The 18664-nt window shown below is 44.3% G+C and overlaps 1 protein-coding gene and 1 long non-coding RNA gene across 10 annotated transcripts in view; one reads left to right on the top strand and one right to left on the bottom strand.

The window, feature by feature from the left end:
• The window catches only part of HYDIN (HYDIN axonemal central pair apparatus protein), a 383131-nt gene that overhangs the window by 19200 nt on the left and 345267 nt on the right, over positions 1 to 18664 (bottom strand). For all 7 annotated transcript variants that reach the window (XM_072817829.1, XM_072817826.1, XM_072817838.1 and 4 more), the window contains 10 exons: positions 18170 to 18377; positions 17350 to 17571; positions 12344 to 12513; positions 9837 to 10035; positions 7626 to 7784; positions 5410 to 5687; positions 3956 to 4175; positions 2130 to 2342; positions 1024 to 1187; positions 2 to 152 (listed from right to left, as the gene is read on the bottom strand). In XM_072817829.1, the coding sequence (XP_072673930.1) occupies positions 2 to 152; positions 1024 to 1187; positions 2130 to 2342; positions 3956 to 4175; positions 5410 to 5687; positions 7626 to 7784; positions 9837 to 10035; positions 12344 to 12513; positions 17350 to 17571; positions 18170 to 18377 (1984 nt within the window). The remainder of the gene's footprint in view (position 1; positions 153 to 1023; positions 1188 to 2129; positions 2343 to 3955; positions 4176 to 5409; positions 5688 to 7625; positions 7785 to 9836; positions 10036 to 12343; positions 12514 to 17349; positions 17572 to 18169; positions 18378 to 18664) is intronic.
• The window catches only part of LOC140628595 (uncharacterized), a 57663-nt gene that overhangs the window by 10775 nt on the left and 28224 nt on the right, over positions 1 to 18664 (top strand). For 2 of the 3 annotated variants that reach the window (XR_012026665.1, XR_012026662.1), the window contains exons 2-3: positions 5007 to 5072; positions 5655 to 5823. This is a non-coding gene — a long non-coding RNA (uncharacterized lncRNA). Of the gene's footprint in view, positions 1 to 5006; positions 5073 to 5654; positions 5824 to 13582; positions 13825 to 18664 lie in introns of those variants that run through there. The other variant, XR_012026663.1, reaches the window with a different exon arrangement.

Here is an 18664-nt window from a genome sequence, read left to right as displayed (position 1 = left end):
CCTTTGCACTGTATAGTCCCTCCTTGTGGGAAAAGAAGTTCAGCTTGTAGTCTTTCTTGGAGCCAGACAGTACATCAATGTAATCAAGGCCTTTTAGGGTGACGCTTAGGTCTGGCCTCTCTGGTTTCACCATTTCCACAATGACTCGGAATCTGGGGGAGCACAGTAGCACATGAAGAGAGGACAGAGAAAGTGAGACCATCTGCCCAAGGGAAAGAAGGAAAGGTGCTATATCTTTACTCTTGATTTTATGAAAAGCATGGGGGTCCAGGGTTCTGGTCTTCACTCTGTCTCTAACAGTATCAACAACTACCATTTATTGACACCTGTTATGTGCCCTGTTATGTGAAGTTAGAGCTGGTTCAGTGCTTTTCATGCATCACAGGCATTTAATCCTCACAGTGTCTGTAGGAGGTACATATAATTATCACCTCCTAATGAGGAAGTAGAGGCCAAGAAGAGGAAACACACTTAGATAAACATGACTGGTTATGGGTAGAACCAGGATTCAAACTTAGGTCTGGGCCTTCATCTACTATGCTACCTGGCAGCTTTCAGTAAGTCTCTTCTTCTAGTCTTTAGCTCCTTCTCTGTAAAAGAAGGGGACAAACCTGCTTGTCCTCAAGCTTTTCTAACCCTCCTCTTCTATTCTACTTCCACTGCCAGTAAAGATCCAAGGGATGTCCTTCTCTGGCCAGTGGCTTAGGCAATAAAGTAGAGCACTCAATAATAACCACCATGATTCTCATTTTGGTAATAATAATAACAGCTAACATTTACTGAGCACTTATTTTGTGCCAGGCACTGGCCCAGGAGACTCAGGTAATCAACTATTCACAGATAGCACTGACTGCCTGGAAGCTTAGAGTTCAGGCAATGCCTGGCCACATCAGGGAACTTTGTCTCTGATACTTTCAGCCCCTCAGTGTCCTCTAGAGGTGCTGACCAGGGGAAGGGCCAGGCTAGACAGTGGAAGTCCTCTCTCCATCTTCTCCACTCTGACACTTTGCCCCAGTCCCTCACCTCTGGGGCTTGTTAAGCCAGTTGTTGATTGGCAGGAGTTCCATGTAGGGTGTCTTACAGGGTACTTCACGGTAGATATTTGCCACAGCTTTGGGGAGCTCAGAAACCCCATGCAGCATGTATAGCCAGCCAGTCCCATCTGGGAGGGGGAAGAAGAGGGTGCCCTAAGGAGAAGAAACATGGTCAGAATGGCACAGAAGGTCCCTTATTATCTACCTCTTAGGCGTAGTAATGACATAGGGTTAACAGAGCCCCTCACATAAGCATAATTCTTAGAAAGCAGCTTGGTAGTAGATTTTAAGAGTCATAAAAATGTTCATATGTATTTGAACCAGGAACCCGGCCCCAAGGAATTTAAGAGTCTCATCCTCTACCAATTGAGCCAGCCAGTGGTCTTACTCTAGGGAATTTAAAAATTCCTTCAGAGGAAAAAGGTGCACACACACACACACACACACAAGCACACAGATATATTAAAACCATTTATAATATTGATGAAAATTTGGTAATAACTTTAATATTTATATTCAACAACTGGGGGATGTTAAGTAAATTATGGAACTCTCATTTAAAGAAATATTAGGTAATCATTAAACATGATTATCACAAAGACTATTTAGTTAAACAGAAAAATGCTCATGATATAATGTAAAGTGAAAATAAACAGAATGCAAAATTGGGTATGCTATGATGGCAGCTATGGTTATATCTGAATGAGGGTCGGTAGTGAAGATAGAAGAAAATAGTTCCCTTTTTTAGGGTGGAAGATTGTGGCTTCTTTCCTTTTCTATTTGTATTACAGCCACAATGATGGTATTTGTGCAATTAATCTAAATATTAATTGCTTGATCTTAGTCCAGGACTCTGTTCAAAACTGTGACCCTTGTTCCAACAGAATCCCCTATACATGAAAACATGTGCGTGCCAAGGGAAGCTTTGGACTCAATAATCTTCATGATTCCCTACTGTTCCAACATGATTCTTGGGGACCCCTCTCCTTTTAATATGCTCCGAGCTCCCAGACTCTGTCTCCTCACCTCTTTTGCACGACTCTCCCCTCCAACCACACAGAGGAACCACCATGGGTCAGGGGGGCCTCAGTCTACCTGATGTTTGCGGTTTTCCAAGTTCATGGTACGAGGTCTGTAGGTAATCTCATAGGGCTTGTTTTGCTGATGGGGCTCCAGGGTGATGAACTCAGGCCCCTCCCAGTGCTCGCCCTCAAAGATGGGGTGCAGATTCCAGGTCTGGTTGGTGCGGTTTGAAAGCATGATGGTCTGCGTGTGCTTGGAGCGAACCTGGCAGGTGAAATTCACTACCTGGAAGAGAGCAGGCATTTAAAGTAGGCAGTAGAATTTACAAGTGAGGAGTTCGAGGGAAGGTGCAGGCTGGAGTTACATATTTGGGAATTTCAGGGCATGGTGATTTTTTTTTTAAGGCCAAGAAACTGGATGAGATTGTCAAGAAGTGTTTTTAGGAAAAAGAAGAAATTTAATTCTTTATTGGCACACTCCAATGTTAAGAAAAATCAGAAGGGGAGATGAGAGGGAGCATCTAATAAGGTAGGTGGAAACCCAGGAAGGGGTGGTATCCTAGGAGCCATGTGGAGAAAGTGTTGGAAGGATCCTCCTTCAAGGGACTTGTTCAAGGTTTCACATGCTATCAACAGGTCAACAGTTGAGAACTGACCAAATTTAGTAATGTGGACAGTGTGGCATTGGCGGTAAAGAGAGTCAAATACGTTAGAAGATAAGACCAATAGACCTGCAGCTGTGGTCAAGTGGATTCTGACCAAGGTGCAAAGGTATTTCAATGGAGGAAGGATAATCTTTTCAACAAATGGTACTGGAACAATTGGATATCCATATACAAAAAAATAAAATGAAAAGAATTTTGACCCTTATCTTGTACTATGTACAAAAATGAACTCTAAACAGATTGGAGATCTAAATATAAAATTTGTGTCCTGAATATATGAAGAACTCTCAAAACTCAATAGTAAGAAAACAAACAACTCAGTTAAAGATAGACAGAAAATTTGAACAGATACTTCAACGTAGATCATATATGGATGGCAAATAAATACCTGAAAAGATGCTCAACATCGTTAGTCATTAGTGAACTACAAATTAAAAAAACACAAGGAGACACCACTGCATATCTATTAGAATGGCTAAAATTAAAACTGACTGTACCAAGTATTGGCTAGAAGTGATATAAGTGGAAATGTCAGACATTGCTGGTAGAAATGTAATATGACACAACTACTTTGGAAAACAGTTTAGTAGGTTCTTTAAAAAAAGTAAATATATACTTGCTTTATGACCCAGCCATCCCACTCCTAGATATTTACCCAAAACAATGAAAGTATATGTACTTGCCAAGACTTGTACATACATTTTCATAGCATACTGACTGATTCCATTTACATAACACTCTTGAAATAATGGAAATATAGAGATGGAGATTAGGTGTCATTTTTACCATAAGCAGTTTTTTACCAAAAGTGGAACAGAGTCCACTCTTAGGTTTCTATGGACATGGTCAGCAGAGGGTTAATCCAAGGCCCCCTCTTTTTTTTTAATGAGAGGAGAGAAGGGTGTTTACCCTTTACTTACAGAGCTTGTAACAGAATTTGATCTAGCCAGAGAAGTCAGTGCAAGCTTCCTTGAGAATGTGATGCTTGAGTTGAGAGCTGAAGAATGAATAGGAATTAACTAAATAAAGAAGGAAAATGAATATTGCAGTAGTGGGAATAGAATATGCAAAAGTCCTATGGCAGGGGTGGGGGAGCAGGTCTGAATGTTTGATGTTGGCACCGAGCACTGTTTGAACAGAGTCACTTGTTTCTAGAAGGCCTAGCTGAATTCACTCGTGGAGCTTGCTGGGCCCACTCTGACCACTGGCCCATCTGTGGGCAGCATCTACTGACCTCTTTTACTGCAGGTGGTCCCACGCAGACTCCAGATAGGGTTAGGCTCAGAGGACTGCCTCCCTGGATGAAGCAGAGCAAGTTTTTATAGAGACTTTCCTTGCCCACCTCAGTGGGATGGTAGGTCACTTCGAAGGAAACCTCCATGCCTGCGGTGATGTAGCCTTCTTCTGGGCGGATGGAGAAATGAGGCTCAAATTTTCTGACATCCCACTTAAACCTTTCCAAGACAAAGGAGACAAGAAAGACAGTTTACTAGTATCCTGGGGGGTCTCCTCAATGCTGCTGGTATCAACAGACTTTGCCTAGGCTTTTAGCTGAGAGGTATACTCCCTTGAACACTCCCTGGGACCTGGGGAAAAGATCTTCACTGGGTGCAGCAGAGGCTGGTAGGGACAAGAGCTAGGTCACCGCTGGGTAAGATGGCTTGGCTGCGTCTCAGACCTGAGCAGGGTGGGAAGTGGCTGCATCTTATCTTATTGTCCACAAGTGACTCATTGGGGAACAGGTGCATGAACATGCTAACACATGCGTGTTCAAGATCACACAGCTAGGAAGTGATTGTGCTAGGACTGGAACTCTCCTGAGACCGTGGCTATAAGCACCCCCTGCGCTTCCTCTCAGGTCAGATCCAGGAGGGCAGAGGGGATGCCCTCATGTGAGAGTTGTACTTGCTTTTTGTGAGAGCCCCATGTAGTCATCCCTCTGTGGGCCAGACAGGAGACAGAGGGTGGTGGTGCAGACCTGTGCTTCCAGCAGTAGGGCTGCCACACTGCATGCTCAGGGTGCTGTTCACCCTGAGGCCTGAATGAGGGTGCCCACTGCAGGTGTGCAGTGCCCACCCACATAGCCATGGTGGCATGCCTGAGTAATGACTGGGGTGGGCACCTGCTGGCCCGAGGGAAGAGTCTGGAAAGGAGAGCAGTCACAGATATATTTGGGTTCCAGTCCTGTCTTTCTCACTTCTGAGCTATGGGACCTCAGGTAAATCACCTGATCTCCTTGAGCCTCACCTTAATCTGTGAAATGAGGACAATATCATATCTTACAGGGGCCTGCCTGGGATAATTAAATGGGAGCTGATATGCAAGAATGCTCAGCACTGCACCTGCACAGCGTAAGTCATTGCTAAATGTATGACTTTGGTAAAGTAATCTCAGTTGTCTCATCTGTAAAATGAGATCAGCCATAGAACTGTCTGGGATTAACAGAGAGGAACCATGTAAAGGGCCTGTAACAGGCACCAAGCAAATGTTACTTATTACATTAATTTTAGTAATCCTGGCAGCAGCAATCACCCTAGCAGGGCCACTGTTGTCACATCTTGAGTGAGGGGAGGGGAAGGGAATAAAAATTTGGCCACACTTGCAAAACAAACATCCAGTTCAAGTCCAGGGCAAATTCAATGTCAGAGGGCTGTGCTCAGCCTTGGGGTGGGCACCCCACTCTCCTACCTCGCACCCACGTCACCCGTGTTCAACATAAGGATGCGACGCGTGGCTTGTGTCTGATACACGACTGGCCCGAAGGGGAGATGCTCCTGGTCCAGGGAGATCTCCAGGGCCTGGCAGCAGCCGCTGAGGAGGAAGAGGGGACGCAGGAGCCCCATACATTCCATGAACACCTCCTCAGAGAAGGGAGGGATGCGCTTCTTTGGGGCAAAGATGACTTCCAGCTTACAGACCTCTTTGGGCTTCAGGGAGATGTTGGAGAATGGTATCAAGGTGATGACCTGGACAAAACAACGAGACTCAGCCACTGAGGGCAGGGGTGTCTGAAGCTTCCATTCCTGGGTCTTGCTGTCAGGATGGCAACAGCCCAGGGGTCATATCCCTTTCTGCTCCCTCCTACTGGCGGGGTCACCTTTGGTAAGTAACTTAAGCTTTCTGTGACTTTCTCTACAGTGAAGATTTGGATCATCTGAATAAATGTGTGGCACACAATAGGCCTTCAATAAATGTTAATTCTCTCCAGCCCCTTGTAGCCAGTGACCCCTGCTCTCTGGTGGAGGAAATAGTAAGGTAAGAGGAAATAGAAAACACTCAGCTTTCTGGTGTCTTTCCAGAGCGCTCCCTGGACTCCCTGCAGCATGCTCCCTGGTGTGCTGTTTAAAATGCACATTCCCAGGTTCTACCCTGGGCCCACTGAATTTTGGGAGAATCTGGAACTCGCATCTTCAAAAGTGCCCTTACCCGTGTGTTCTAGAGTTTGAGAACTGCTGTTTAAATTCATCTGGCTTTCCCATCCCCCTTTGTCCTGGTAGGAATCAATCGAAATCAGCTTTAAGGAAGCTGAAGCCCCTTCCGTGCTTGCGCTGCCTGGGGTACAGGGTGCTGTGCAGTTGCCAGCAGTGGACCGGTGACGGTGTGAGTAACAGGTCACTTATCACCTGAAGAGGCAAAAGTGGCTCGGCCGATGGTCAGGGGCCTGGCCCAGCTGCACTGAGGACTCTGCCTTGGACAAATGAGGAAATGGAAGCAACGAGTCTGCCCTCCCTCTGGATGGCAGCCTGGGCCCTGACATGAGGGATGCCCACCAGCTCTCTTGCTCTGGCTAGCTCTCTCAGCCCATTTTCCCATATCTGGCAAGCCCCAGATGGTTTGCAGCACTTGTGCTATGCTGAATCACACCTAGATTTCCACAACCACAGACCCTTTGGAGCATATGTACCTGGGAGCATACTTCTCCCCAACCTGTCTGTCTGCAAGACATCTCTTCACTCTAAGCTTGGTACAGGCCTCCCTCCACCAGGAGGCCTTCCAACAGCCCGTGGCCATGCTCGAAATGGCCCTCTCCCAAGTCACACCCTGCCTCTGCAGTTTCTAGGCTGTTCTGGTGTTATTTCTGTGTCAGTGATCCCTGGAGACTGCAAACTCCATCAGACCACTCTGTCGTATTCATCTTTCTATGGACTAAATTGTGTCCCCCAAATTCATATGTGAGTAGTGCTCAGCCTTTAGGGTGTAATTAGGTTTATATGAGGTCATGAAAGTGGGATCCTCGTAATGGGACTAGAGCCCTTCCAAGAAGAGATGCCAGAGAGCTTGATTTCACTGTCTCTCTGCTGTGTGGGCATATGGCAAGACGGTGGTAGTCTGCAAGTGATTGTTTAGGGTGTGGGATTATGGGGAAAATGTTTTTCTTTTTTTAAAAAGATTTTATTTATTTATTCATGAGAGACACAGAGGGGGAGGCAGAGACATAGGCAGAGGGAGAAGCAGGCTTCCTATGGGGAGTGTGATGTGGGACTCCATCCCAGGATCCCGGGGATCATGACCTGAGCTAAAGGCAGACACTACACCACTGAGCCACCCAGGCACCCCCAAAATGTTTTTCTTTATGAGCTTCCATATTTTTCAAATTTTCTACAGGATATATATACTCATAAGAATTCATATCTATTGAATCCATCCCTTTTTCTTTCACTCTGCTGCCTTTTGACGTATGCAGTTTCTCTAAGCCTTGATATCCTTATATGTAAAATGAGAATAATAAAAGTACTAGCTCTCTACTGTTTTTCTGAAGACATTCAGAGGTAGCACATGGGAAGCTCTTAGAATGGTCTGGCACACAGTAGGTGCACAAGAAGTGTGAGCTGTTAGTGTTGCTAGCACAGTCATCTGTATCATTGTGAAGCACAAAGAGCCCACCGGGAGCCCTGAGCACCAACCTTGGGTTCTTGGAGTTCTGGAATTGAGAACAGGACTGACTGGCTAAAGGTGAGCTGGGTGTGGCTGTTGTTCATGATGGAAACCGTTTTTTTCACAACCTGTCCTGGCAGGACAGCTCCTAACTTCACAATCCTATTGGCTGGATCTAGGATCGAAATCTGCAGAAAGAGATTGGAGAGGAGGGTTCTATCAATTACCCAGAAAAATAATGATCATGATCATCTACTCTGGTGAGGCAAGTGTGGTTCCTCTCTTTCAGTGTCCTGCCTTCTTCATACAGGTGGGCATTCATGCACCCAGTAAACATTCATGTGCAAAAACTACTCCCCAAGCAGCTCATTAAACAACTACATACTTTAAAAAAATATTTTATTTATTTATTAGAGAGAGACAGAGAGAGCGAGCAAGCATGCACAAGCTGCGGGGAGGGGCAGAGGGAGAAGCAGACACCTTGCTGAGCAGGGAGCCTGACTCAGGGCTATGTCCCAGGACCCTGGGCTCATGACTTGAGCCAAAGGCAGATACTAACTGACTGAGCCACCCAGTGCCCCAACAAATACATAATTATAACGGGGTCAAGAGTCATGAAGGAAAAGCTCAGGGTACCTTGAGAGCGCATACAGATGCTGAACTGGCTGGGGGTCCTGGGGAGGCCTCCCTGAGGAAGGCATGTCTACACTGCATGGAGAGCTAAAGGCAGGGTAGGATCTAGTCAGTTTGAGTCAGGGTGTCTGTGAGATTGGAGGACACCCGGAGCCAGGGGACACCCCGTGGCAAGGCCCTGAGTTGGAGGAGTGGCTCAGTCAAGGCCTGTGGCCAGGAAGGAGGGGCACACTGAGAAGACAGGCTTGGAGGTAGCCAGGGTTTATGCTGGGAGAAGTGGGAAGCCAGGGAAGCATGGAATGACCCGATCAAACGTGTATTTTGTGAATGCTCTGGCTTGTCACTCTGTGAAGACGGGCTGGAAGATGGCAGGAGAGAAAACTTTGAGGAGTGACAGTAGCTGACCATTCAGACTAGAATGGTGGCAGCACAGATGGACCAGCAGACACGCTTCCAAGTCCTTATAAGGCATTGATTGCAATGCTGCCCTGGATGGATCAAAATCAGGCTGGGCCTCGCCCACAGGACAGCACTGACTCACACTCAGCAGCACCCACTGGTCACTGTCATTTGATCACTCACTAAACTGCACACGCCCCTGCTCCTCAGCTTCATTTATATCCAGCCCACATGTTTCCATTCTCTCTAAAAAGCTGAGAGTCTCTAGCAACAGCCTGTGCTACTGGAGGGCAGAGAACATGTTTAAGTCATCTCCGGATTTCCCCCAAAGTACCTAGCACACGGTGGGTGCAGAATGAGTGAGTGATAGAACGAATAAGTGATATTGGAAGAGACCTCCACTCCTCTGGCTTGGGTGCAGACACACCAGGTGGCAATGTCCTGTAGTTCCTCTAGCTTGGTGGGAAGGCATCCAGGGGACACATCCCCTCCATCCCTCCCACATCTCTCTCTCTCAGTGGCTGCAATGTTCTATGCACTACCTGAGCATCTTGGAAGGCCAAAGTCTTCCAAAACCTTCTATTAAAAATGCAGATATACCCACCAAACAGACTCCTTAAATGTTTACGAGACACTGGGGAGAAAGGGATTAGCAGCAGGATTTTCATTAGGAGCTCCTACTTGGAAGAGATGCCCTCAAACAAATATAATCCTGGAATTTGTACCTGGCTCAGGAATATTAATCAGTGTGGCTTTAAGGAGAGATGTTTCACAATTGAAACGTATGTCTGCATACATATCCCAAACAAACTGCTATCCAAAACAAATTTTGCCTATTTTTTTTTTCAAATCTTGCCTATTAAACCTGAAAACAAAACATGGCCTGATGTAAGAAAAGAAGGATGTGGTCAGGATTATACATCTGACAGTCCCAAAACAAACTTCTCCAAGAAAATGTTTCTCCGGTGCCTGTGATTAGTTGTAACCTATGAGACACGAAAGTTTGGTATTGAATAAGGTCTATGATTCACTTGAGTCAGATTTGACAGTTCATCTTTTGGAAGGGACTGGCTGGCCTCTGACAGAGGAGCTTGGGGGCTGGATATGGGGAGAGGGGAAGAAGAGTGGCCTCGGTGGCAGGGGGATAGGTGGCCGGGAGGGCAAAAAGGAGGATGCCAAGCCTGAGGATCTCCCCAACTGTCTCTTACCTTCATCTCGGTGCCTTTCCCTTTGATTTCAATTACTTGTTGTGAGAGCCCATTGATTTCAAAGGGGATGAGTTCTCGATAACTGATACTTTCTCGAGGATAAAAGGTGATTGGAATCTCCAGTGTCTTTCCCGGCTTGATCACATCAACACGGAAGTTCACCTCAAGGTGTGCGGTATTGGTGTAAAGACAGTCTAAGCTACAGAAAATCAGAAGGAAGGTGTGTAAATTAGAGGGTCCACATACTTCTTGTTTTCTCTACAAAGGAAGAGCATTGGCAGCACCAGCCTGTGCTCTTGGAGGTCAAAGACCAGAAAGACTGATTTTGTCCCCTTGGTTCTCTGAGCTGGGTACTGATAGTTTCCTGACCTGCTGCCCTAGAGTCACAGCATTTAAGGGCTGTGACTCAGCAGTGATCCAGCCCACACTGCCCTGGGCATAAAGTTACTTACCCCAAATCACACCCTGAAATCCTGGTAGAACCAACCCTCAAACTCAAAAGTGCCACAGCCCTTTGCTCAATGCTCTTTGCACTGAATTTGTCCTCTTTTTCTGGAAAATGCAGCTCATGGCTTTGTATCCTCTCATAAGAAGGACGTTTCCTGGGGTGCCTGCGTGGCTCAGTAGGTTAAATGTCTGACTCTTGATTTCAGTTCATGATCTCAGGGTTGTGAGATCGAGCCCTGTATCAGGCTCCATGCTGGGTGTGGAGCCTGCTTAAGATTCTTTCTCCTCGCCCTGCCGCTCCCCCTGTCCACCCCCCGCCCCCGCTTGCTCTTTCTCTCTCTGAAAAAGAAGAAGAGAAGAAGAAGAAAAGAAGAATAAAAGAGGGAGGAGGAGGAGGAGGGGAGGAGAAGAAGAAAGCACTTCCTAAGTAACTGGGTGGCAAAGCGCAGAGGAGTATGTGTTCTGAAGTCACACAGACAGGAGTTTGGATCTGGACTGTATCACTAACGAGCTATGAGATCTGAGAAAAGTTACTTGGCCTATTTGGGTCTCTGTTCCCTTATCAGTAAAGCTGAGACAGTGACAGCTACCTCATAGTTGTCGTGAGCATTAAAGGGAATACAGTGACCAAGTCAGTTGCTAAGCCGGGCACAGAGGAAATGTTCCACAAATGTTCTCATTATCACTAAGTGCTCAACTACACAGCACCTTCGAAGACCACATCCGCTCTGAAGACCATGGCCATGACCTCTGGCCCCTGGACCTCTCCATTACAACACTTCCTTGTCTGTCTTCCAGGTAGTTAGAGGAGTCCAGCTAGATCAATAAACCGCACTTAATGCCTTTGTGTAGGACTCCTATTGAATTAAATCATGCAGGAGAGTGCAGGTAGATAAGGTTTTTAATTAGCATTTCAAATCACATGACACTCTTGTAACTTACCCTTCAGGATGCTAACCATCATTATTACAGCAGCAGCAGCGGATAACTGAGCATTTCCTATGTTCCAGGCACTGTTCTCAGTACTCTCTCTAGAGGAACTAATTTAATCCTCCTAATAGGCCCATGGGTGAGATGCTATTATTATCCGCCATCTCAGAGGAGGAGAGTTTAACCTTAGAACTTAGGCTTAGGGGATCCCTGGGTGGCTCAGTGGTTTAGCACCTGCCTTCGGCCCAGGACATGATCCTGGGGATCTGGGATCGAGTCCTGTGTTGGGCTTCCTGCATGGAGCCTGCTTCTCCCTCTGCCTGTGTCTCTGCCTCTCTCTCTCTCTCTCTGTGTCTTTCATGAATAAATAAATAAAAAATCTTAAAAAAAAAAAGAACTTAGGCTTAGAACTTAGGCCTATGCTATCTGGTACAGTAGCTACTAGACACATGTGGCTATTCAAATTTAAATCCAAATTAAAATGAATTAAAATTTAAAAAATTAAAAATCCAGTCCCTCAGTTGCATCAGGCACATTTTATGTGCTCTGCAGCCACGTGTAGTCACAGGTTGCCATATCAGACAGCACAGATATGTAACACTTCCAGTGTCCAGGAAAGTTCTATTGCATAGTACTAACCTAGAGAGCTTTGAGGAAACAGGTCTCTGGGTCAGCCTCTGGAAATCCTGTTTCAAAAGGTCTAGAATAAGGCCCAGAAACCTGGACTGGAATATTCTACACAGGGATGGTACAGAGACGCTGGATTTTAATCAGAAGACTTAGGCTTGGTATAGATCTGTTATTAACTGGAAAATAATGGGCTGAGAAATTCACTTTTTAACTCTTCAGACCTTGGCTTCCACATCTGTTATGTGAAGAAAATAAATGCAAGCCACTGAGCCTCTTGTCGAGTCATCTGGCATTGCCCTCCTCACTTAAAGAAGATTTTTAGCAGAAATCTGAATCATGGCTACCCAAGCATTAGTTATGGAGAAAAGAAACTTCAGATTCTGGCCCAACTGTCTTTGACTCTGTACCATAATCTTTCTTTTTCTGTTTTGGCAAGACTTCACCTTTAGGACCCACAAGGAGCTACAGAATCATCTGGAAGCTCTGGGAAGTCTGCTTACCTCATAGACGTTTCTTCCTTGTTGGTGACAACCAGGATTTGTTTGTATGGGGGCATCCCAGCTTGGTAGATGAAGCAGGTCCCAAAGTTGTAACTGGTGAAGGAGAAATGAACGGCTGGGCTCACAGCGCAGCCTGAGATGCTGCACATAAACATCGGGCCATGGCTTATCTGTGGGGAGAGAATGGCAGGCAGAGAGTGATTAGAAATGTGAACAAAGGCTCCTCAAGTCCTCAGGTGAAAGAGGAAAGCAGTTGGTGCTTCCCCCCATCCCCCTGCCAAAAACAAAACAAAACAAAAAAACCCCAAACAGGTCCGTGGACTTCATCGGCAGAGATTCTGACTCACAGGTTAGAAGGATGTTTCTAGCAGCAATGTCCACAATAGCTAAACTGTGGAAGGAGCCTCAGTGTCCATTGAAAGATGAATGGATAAAGAAGCTGTGGTCTATGTATACAATGGAATATTCCTCAGCCATTAGAAACAACAAATACCCACCATTTGCTTCAACGTGAATGGAACTGGAGGGTATTATGCTGAGTGAAATAAGTCAATTGGAGAAGGACAGACATTATATGGTCTCATTCATTTGGGGAATATAAATAATAGTGAAAGGGAATAAAGGGAAAGTAGAGAAAATGAGTGAAAATATCAGTGAGGGTGACAAAACATGAGAGACACCTAACTCTGGGAAATGAACAAGGGGTAGTGGAAGGGGAGGTGGGCAGGGGTTTGGGGTGACTGGGTGACAGGCACTGAGGGCAGCACTTGGAGGGATGAGCACTGGGTGTTATGCTATATGTTGGCAAAGTGAACTCCAATAAAAAAAAACACTCAAAAAAAAAAAAAAGAAGTTTGTTTATGTGAGGAAAGCAAATTGGGTGCTCTGAGATCAGATACTGCACTGGTTCCCGCAGTGATGACTCAGGTGGCAGGCAGAGGGGTGAAAGACACTGCTAGTTCCTGCCCCACATCTGCTTCCCAAGGGTTCCTTACTCATAGGGCTTGGGTTAGTTGCCAATGTGATTGGGTGAAAATACTTGAGTTCCTATCCTTCCTTGACACTATGTCATCAGACATAGTTCTGGTCATCAGGATATAAACACAAGAGGACAAGACCGGTATCCTATTTTGAATACAGAGGCAGTCTTGCTGGGAAAGTTCAGTTGGTTGGTTGTTGTTGTTTTTTTGGTTTGTTTTGCCTTCAGGCTCTTCCCTCTTATTTCCACTTTGAATGCAGACACAGGGCATCCAGGGAATGGCCATCTTGTGACCAGGAAAGGACAAGAATGAGGTCCAAGGCTCCAGTGTGAAGGGTGAAAAAGTACAAGATATAAAGAGCAATGGGTCATACCCGGATTCTCAGCAAGATGACACATGTGCCTGTTGGGATTTGAACTTAATTTGCTCTTCAGAAATTTTTATAAAATGAAATTTTGTAAGTTGATAATTGATTTAAAACAATATACCCACTATTCATCCTAAACGTCATTAGAATAAACATAACGGTCACTGCTACAAGTTTTCATTAATGACTTTACAGTTGAAAACAGTTTCTTACTTAAGGCTTTACAAATTAAAAAGAAAATTGAATTCAATTAGCCAACATATAGTGCATCATCAGTTTCAGATGCAGTGTTCAATACTGTATCAGTTGCATGTAACACCCAGTGCTAATCACATACGTGCCCTCCTTAATGCCCCAAGCAGTTACCCCATCTCCCTGCCCCCGCCCCTCCAGTGACCTTCAGTGTGTTTCCCAGAGTTAAGAGTCTCTCATGGTTTGTCTCCCTCTCTGATGACTTCCCGTTCAGTTTTCCCTCCCTTCTCCTTGGATCCCCTTTGCTGTTTCTTATATTCCACATACAAGGGAAGCCATATGATAACTGTCATTCTCTGATTGACTTATTTCACTCAGCAGGATACCTCCAGTTCCATCTTTACTTAAGGCTTTTAAACTCTTTACATTTTGTGGCTGATTCCCTGAAAATGATTAAAATGGACCACCTTCGGCTTTTCTGCCAATTAGAGCAGGAAGGTCCTGTGACATGTGTGATATTTCTTTTTGCTGTAAGGCACAAAAGTTCTGAAAAAGATGGTTCTCAACAGGGATGGGCCCTTTCTGAGGTGGCGTGCCTGGCACTTGGCAGAGAAGATGGCTGTAACATTGCCCTTGAGTTCCAGGCCAGGAGTTTTACAGTTTTATTTTTTCTAATTGAAAAAAAAATTTTTTTTGGACCGTGTTATGACTTCATGTCTAAGTTATGGACTGGCCAGCAACTGACCTTGGGTTCCAATTGTTGTAACCCTGGTTCCCTATCAGTTGCCTTCTCCTTGAGGATATGAATAAAGACAATGTCTCCTTGCTCTGTTGATTGTTGCTTTTGCTGTGCAAAAGCTTTTGAGTTTGAGGTAGTCCTGCTTCTTTATTTTTGTTGCCTGTGCATTTAGTATCATATCCAAACCAATGTCATGAAACTGTCCCCTGATGTTGTCTTCTAGTAGCTTTATAGTTTTAGGCCTTATGTTTAAGTCTTTCTTTTCTTGTAAAATTTTTATTTATTCATGAGAGACACACACACAGAGGCAGAGACCTAGGCAGAGGGAGAAGCAGGCTTCCTGTCGGGGACCTGATGTGAGACTTGATCTCAGGACCTCAGGGATCACGCCCTGAGCCAAAGGCAGATGCTCCACCACCGAGCCACCCAGGCGTCCCTTATGTTTAAGTCTTTAATACATTTGCAGCTGACTTTTGGGCATGGTGTAAAAGGCTCAATTTCATTCTTTTGCATATGGATATCCAGTTTTGCCAGCACCATTTGTGGAAGAGACTATCCTTTCCCATTGTGCAGACTTGGCACCCTTGTCCAAGGTCAGTTGGCTGTATATGTGCGCATTTATTTCTGGGGTCTCTGTTCTGTTCCATTGAGAGTCAATGAGTCTGTCTCAAAGTTGGTATTTTACTATTTTGATTATGGTAGCTTTGTAATGTATTTTGAAATCAGCAAGTGGAATGTCTCTAGCCTTGTTCTTTTCCCTCAGGATTGATTCAGCTATTTGTGGTCTTTTGTGGCTTCATATGAATTATAGAATTATTTTTCTGTATTTGTAAAACAAATGCCATTGGTATTTTGATAGGGATTGCACTCAAACTATAGATGGCTTTGGGTAGTATGGACATTTTTACAATATTGGGGCTTCCCATCCCCAAACAAAAGATGTCTTTCCATTTGTTTGTCTTTAATTTCTTTCATTGATGTTTTGTAGTTTTCAACTTATAAGTCTTTTACCACTATAGTTTATTTCTGACAATTTAATCCTTTTCTGTGATATTGTAAATGAGATTGTTTTCCTAATTTTTTTCCAGATAGTTTCTTGTTAGTGTATAGAAAAGCAACTGATTTTTGTTTGTTGACTTTATGTCCTGCAACTCTACTGAATTATTTTATTAATTATAACAGATTTTTTTATTTAAAGATTTTATTTGTTTGATAGAGTACATGAACAGAGGGAGGGGCAGAGGGAGAAGGACAAGCAGGCTCCCCTTTGAGAGGTGAGCTTGATGTGGGACTCAGTCCCAGGACCCTGAGATCATGATCTGAGCCAAAGGCAGATACTTCACTGACTGAGCCACCCAGACGCCCCAATTCTAACAGATTTTTTTAAATGGAATCTTTTGGGTTTTCTGTAAATAAGATCATGTTGTTGGCACACAGGGACAATTTTACTTCTTTTCTGATTTGGATACCTTTTCTCTTTTTCTTGTCTAATTGCTCTGCTGAGGACTTCCAGAAGAGTGGGCATTCTTGCTTTGTTCCTGATTTTAAAGGAAAAGCTTTTAGCTTTTCACTGATGAGTATGATGTTAGCTCTGAGCTTTTCATATATGATCTTTATTATGTTGGAGTACTTTCCTTCTAATCCTAGTTTGTTCAGAGTCTTTGATGAATTTTGTCAAATGCTTTTTTGCCACTTCTACTGAGATAATCATATGATTTTTGTCCTTTATTTTGTTAATGTCAGATATCACATTAATTGATTTTTGTATGTTGAACCATCCTGGCATCTGAGTGATAAGTCCTACTTGGTTGTAGTGCATGATCTTTTCAATGTATTGTTGGATTTGGTTTATTGATATTCTGTTGAGGATACTGGCCTATAGTTTTCTTGTGGTGTCTTTGTTTGGCTTTGGAATCCAAAAGAATTGAAATGAGGATCTTGAAGAGGTATTAACACTCTCATGTTCAGTGTAACACTATTCATAGTAGTCAAGATGTGGAAACAACCTAAATGTTAATTGACAGATTAAGAGATAAAGAAATTGAGGCATCTACACACAATACAGTCATTTTTCTTGAATAAATGATCCTAGGAATGTTGCAAACCTTTTAAGAGTTCTGAAAAAGTTGATTTTGCTGGTTTTTGCCAGTGTTCTCATCACTGTGGAAGAGCAGCTCTTCAAGGGTCCTTTTCTGCCATTCCTGAGGACATCGTAATTCCTTGGGTTTTCATTCAATAACTTATTTTAGAAAATGTTACATATATTTTGTCTCTCTTGCTTCCTCTTTACTTCCCGTTCATCTCTCTTTTTAACTTATTTATGTTAAATATTTTGTTTATTTATTCATGAGAGACACACAGAGAGAAGCAGGCTCCCTGTGGGGAGCCTGATGCAGGACTTGATCCCAGGATCCTGGGATCATGACCTGAGCCGAGGGCAGATGCTCAAGCATTGAGCCGCCCAGGGGTCACTCCCTTATTAATTTTAATAGCTGCACAGGATTCCAGGGCATGGATGCTCAACTGCTTTTCAATGGACACTTATTCACCAGCTGCCTCAACTGTAGGTGAGGCCTTTATACTAGAGATTGTGAGACTGTCTCCAACACAACCACTGTCTAGGAGCTTCTGGCAGGGTAGAGAAGACAAGGGACATCCAGGAGAATTAATCTCTCAAGACAGAGTGCTGTGAGTGCTTTCAGTGTCAGACGATGTTAAATGGTCTCACCTTGATTTTGAGTTCCAGGCCTTTCAAGACACACTTCTTAAATGGCTGGAAAGACAGGGAGGCATGGGCACTCTGACCCACATCCACACTGCCATCAATGGGTGAAAATTCCAAGTACTGCAGCAGGGCTTTGGGGCCGGAGAGCTCTGCCTGGAAGCTGAAGTTGAACTTTCCAGTGTTGATAAAGCTGAGCTCGCACTGAACACATTCGTTCAACTCTACCTGAGGGACAGGGAACAGAGAAGTATGTTGATGGAATGCAAGTCATGGTTCCCTTCTCTGGGGTTAGGATATGTAATATGTTGGGGAAAATACCCTTTGGGAAATAGGGATGACAGATGATATTAGTGAGGTGAGTATCATGGACTTAATGTAGTCAGATGTACCAGCAAGAGCTACTAAGAGCTGGGGGACCCTCATACCTGAAGAGTGAGATGGCAATTTAATTCTTAGACCTCCCTTGGTAGCCAAACATCCTTCCTCTATGTTTAACACAAGTGTTCTTACCTTCCCTACCATCTATCCACCCCCTGAAAAATAAGTAAACTATATGCACTATATACACTAAACTATATGCATTCTGAGGATGGAGAAGCTTCTGGCATGTTTCTGTTCTCCTAGCCTCCCTGGAATTTGAAACAGATTCAGCTAACACTCACTTGTACAGCTTTTTCCAGCCAGTGTGAAGAGAATGAGACAGAGAGAGAGAGAGACAGAGGAGAGTGTAAGAGAGAGAAGGGGGTGAGAGAATGAATCAAGAGAGAGAGAGAGAGAGAGAAGGGGGTGAGAGAATGAATCAAGGCTCTCTCAACACTCTTACCTCATAGAAGTTGATAATGTTAGTCTCTTTGGGACTCAGGAGAGTGATTAAGCCAGTTCTGTCCTTGCACTTGACCTCTGCATTCATTGTGTATCCCTCAGCCTTGACATTTAAGGTCAGAGGCTGGGCTTTCTTTTTCACATTGCAGATCAAATTAAAGTTCACATCTCCTTCTTGCTTTGGTGTGAAGAAAATATCAATTGGGAATCTGGTCAGGGAAGAAGACAGCAGATTAGCTGACAAGGCCAACCTGCTATAACCTGCTGAAGAATATGAGCCCGATGGATTAGCATACCCACTATGAGGAAAAGGCATCATCATTCCAACTTACGATGAGTTTTGAAGATTTGCCAGACATGGCGGGACATTGCTTTATGAATTCACAAATACGGTAGATGGCAAGGAAAAAAATATAGAAATGAGAGAAAATATTGAGAAGAGAAGCTGAGAGTTCTCAGTGCTCTACAATTTATCAGGAAAATGAACAATGGGAAA

Source organism: Canis lupus, chromosome 3 (assembly GCF_048164855.1).
Source record: "Canis lupus baileyi chromosome 3, mCanLup2.hap1, whole genome shotgun sequence".
In the NCBI taxonomy this organism is placed as follows: domain Eukaryota; kingdom Metazoa; phylum Chordata; class Mammalia; order Carnivora; family Canidae; genus Canis; species Canis lupus.
Note: the sequence above shows the minus strand (reverse complement) of the source record. Positions and strands in the feature narration are given on the sequence as shown.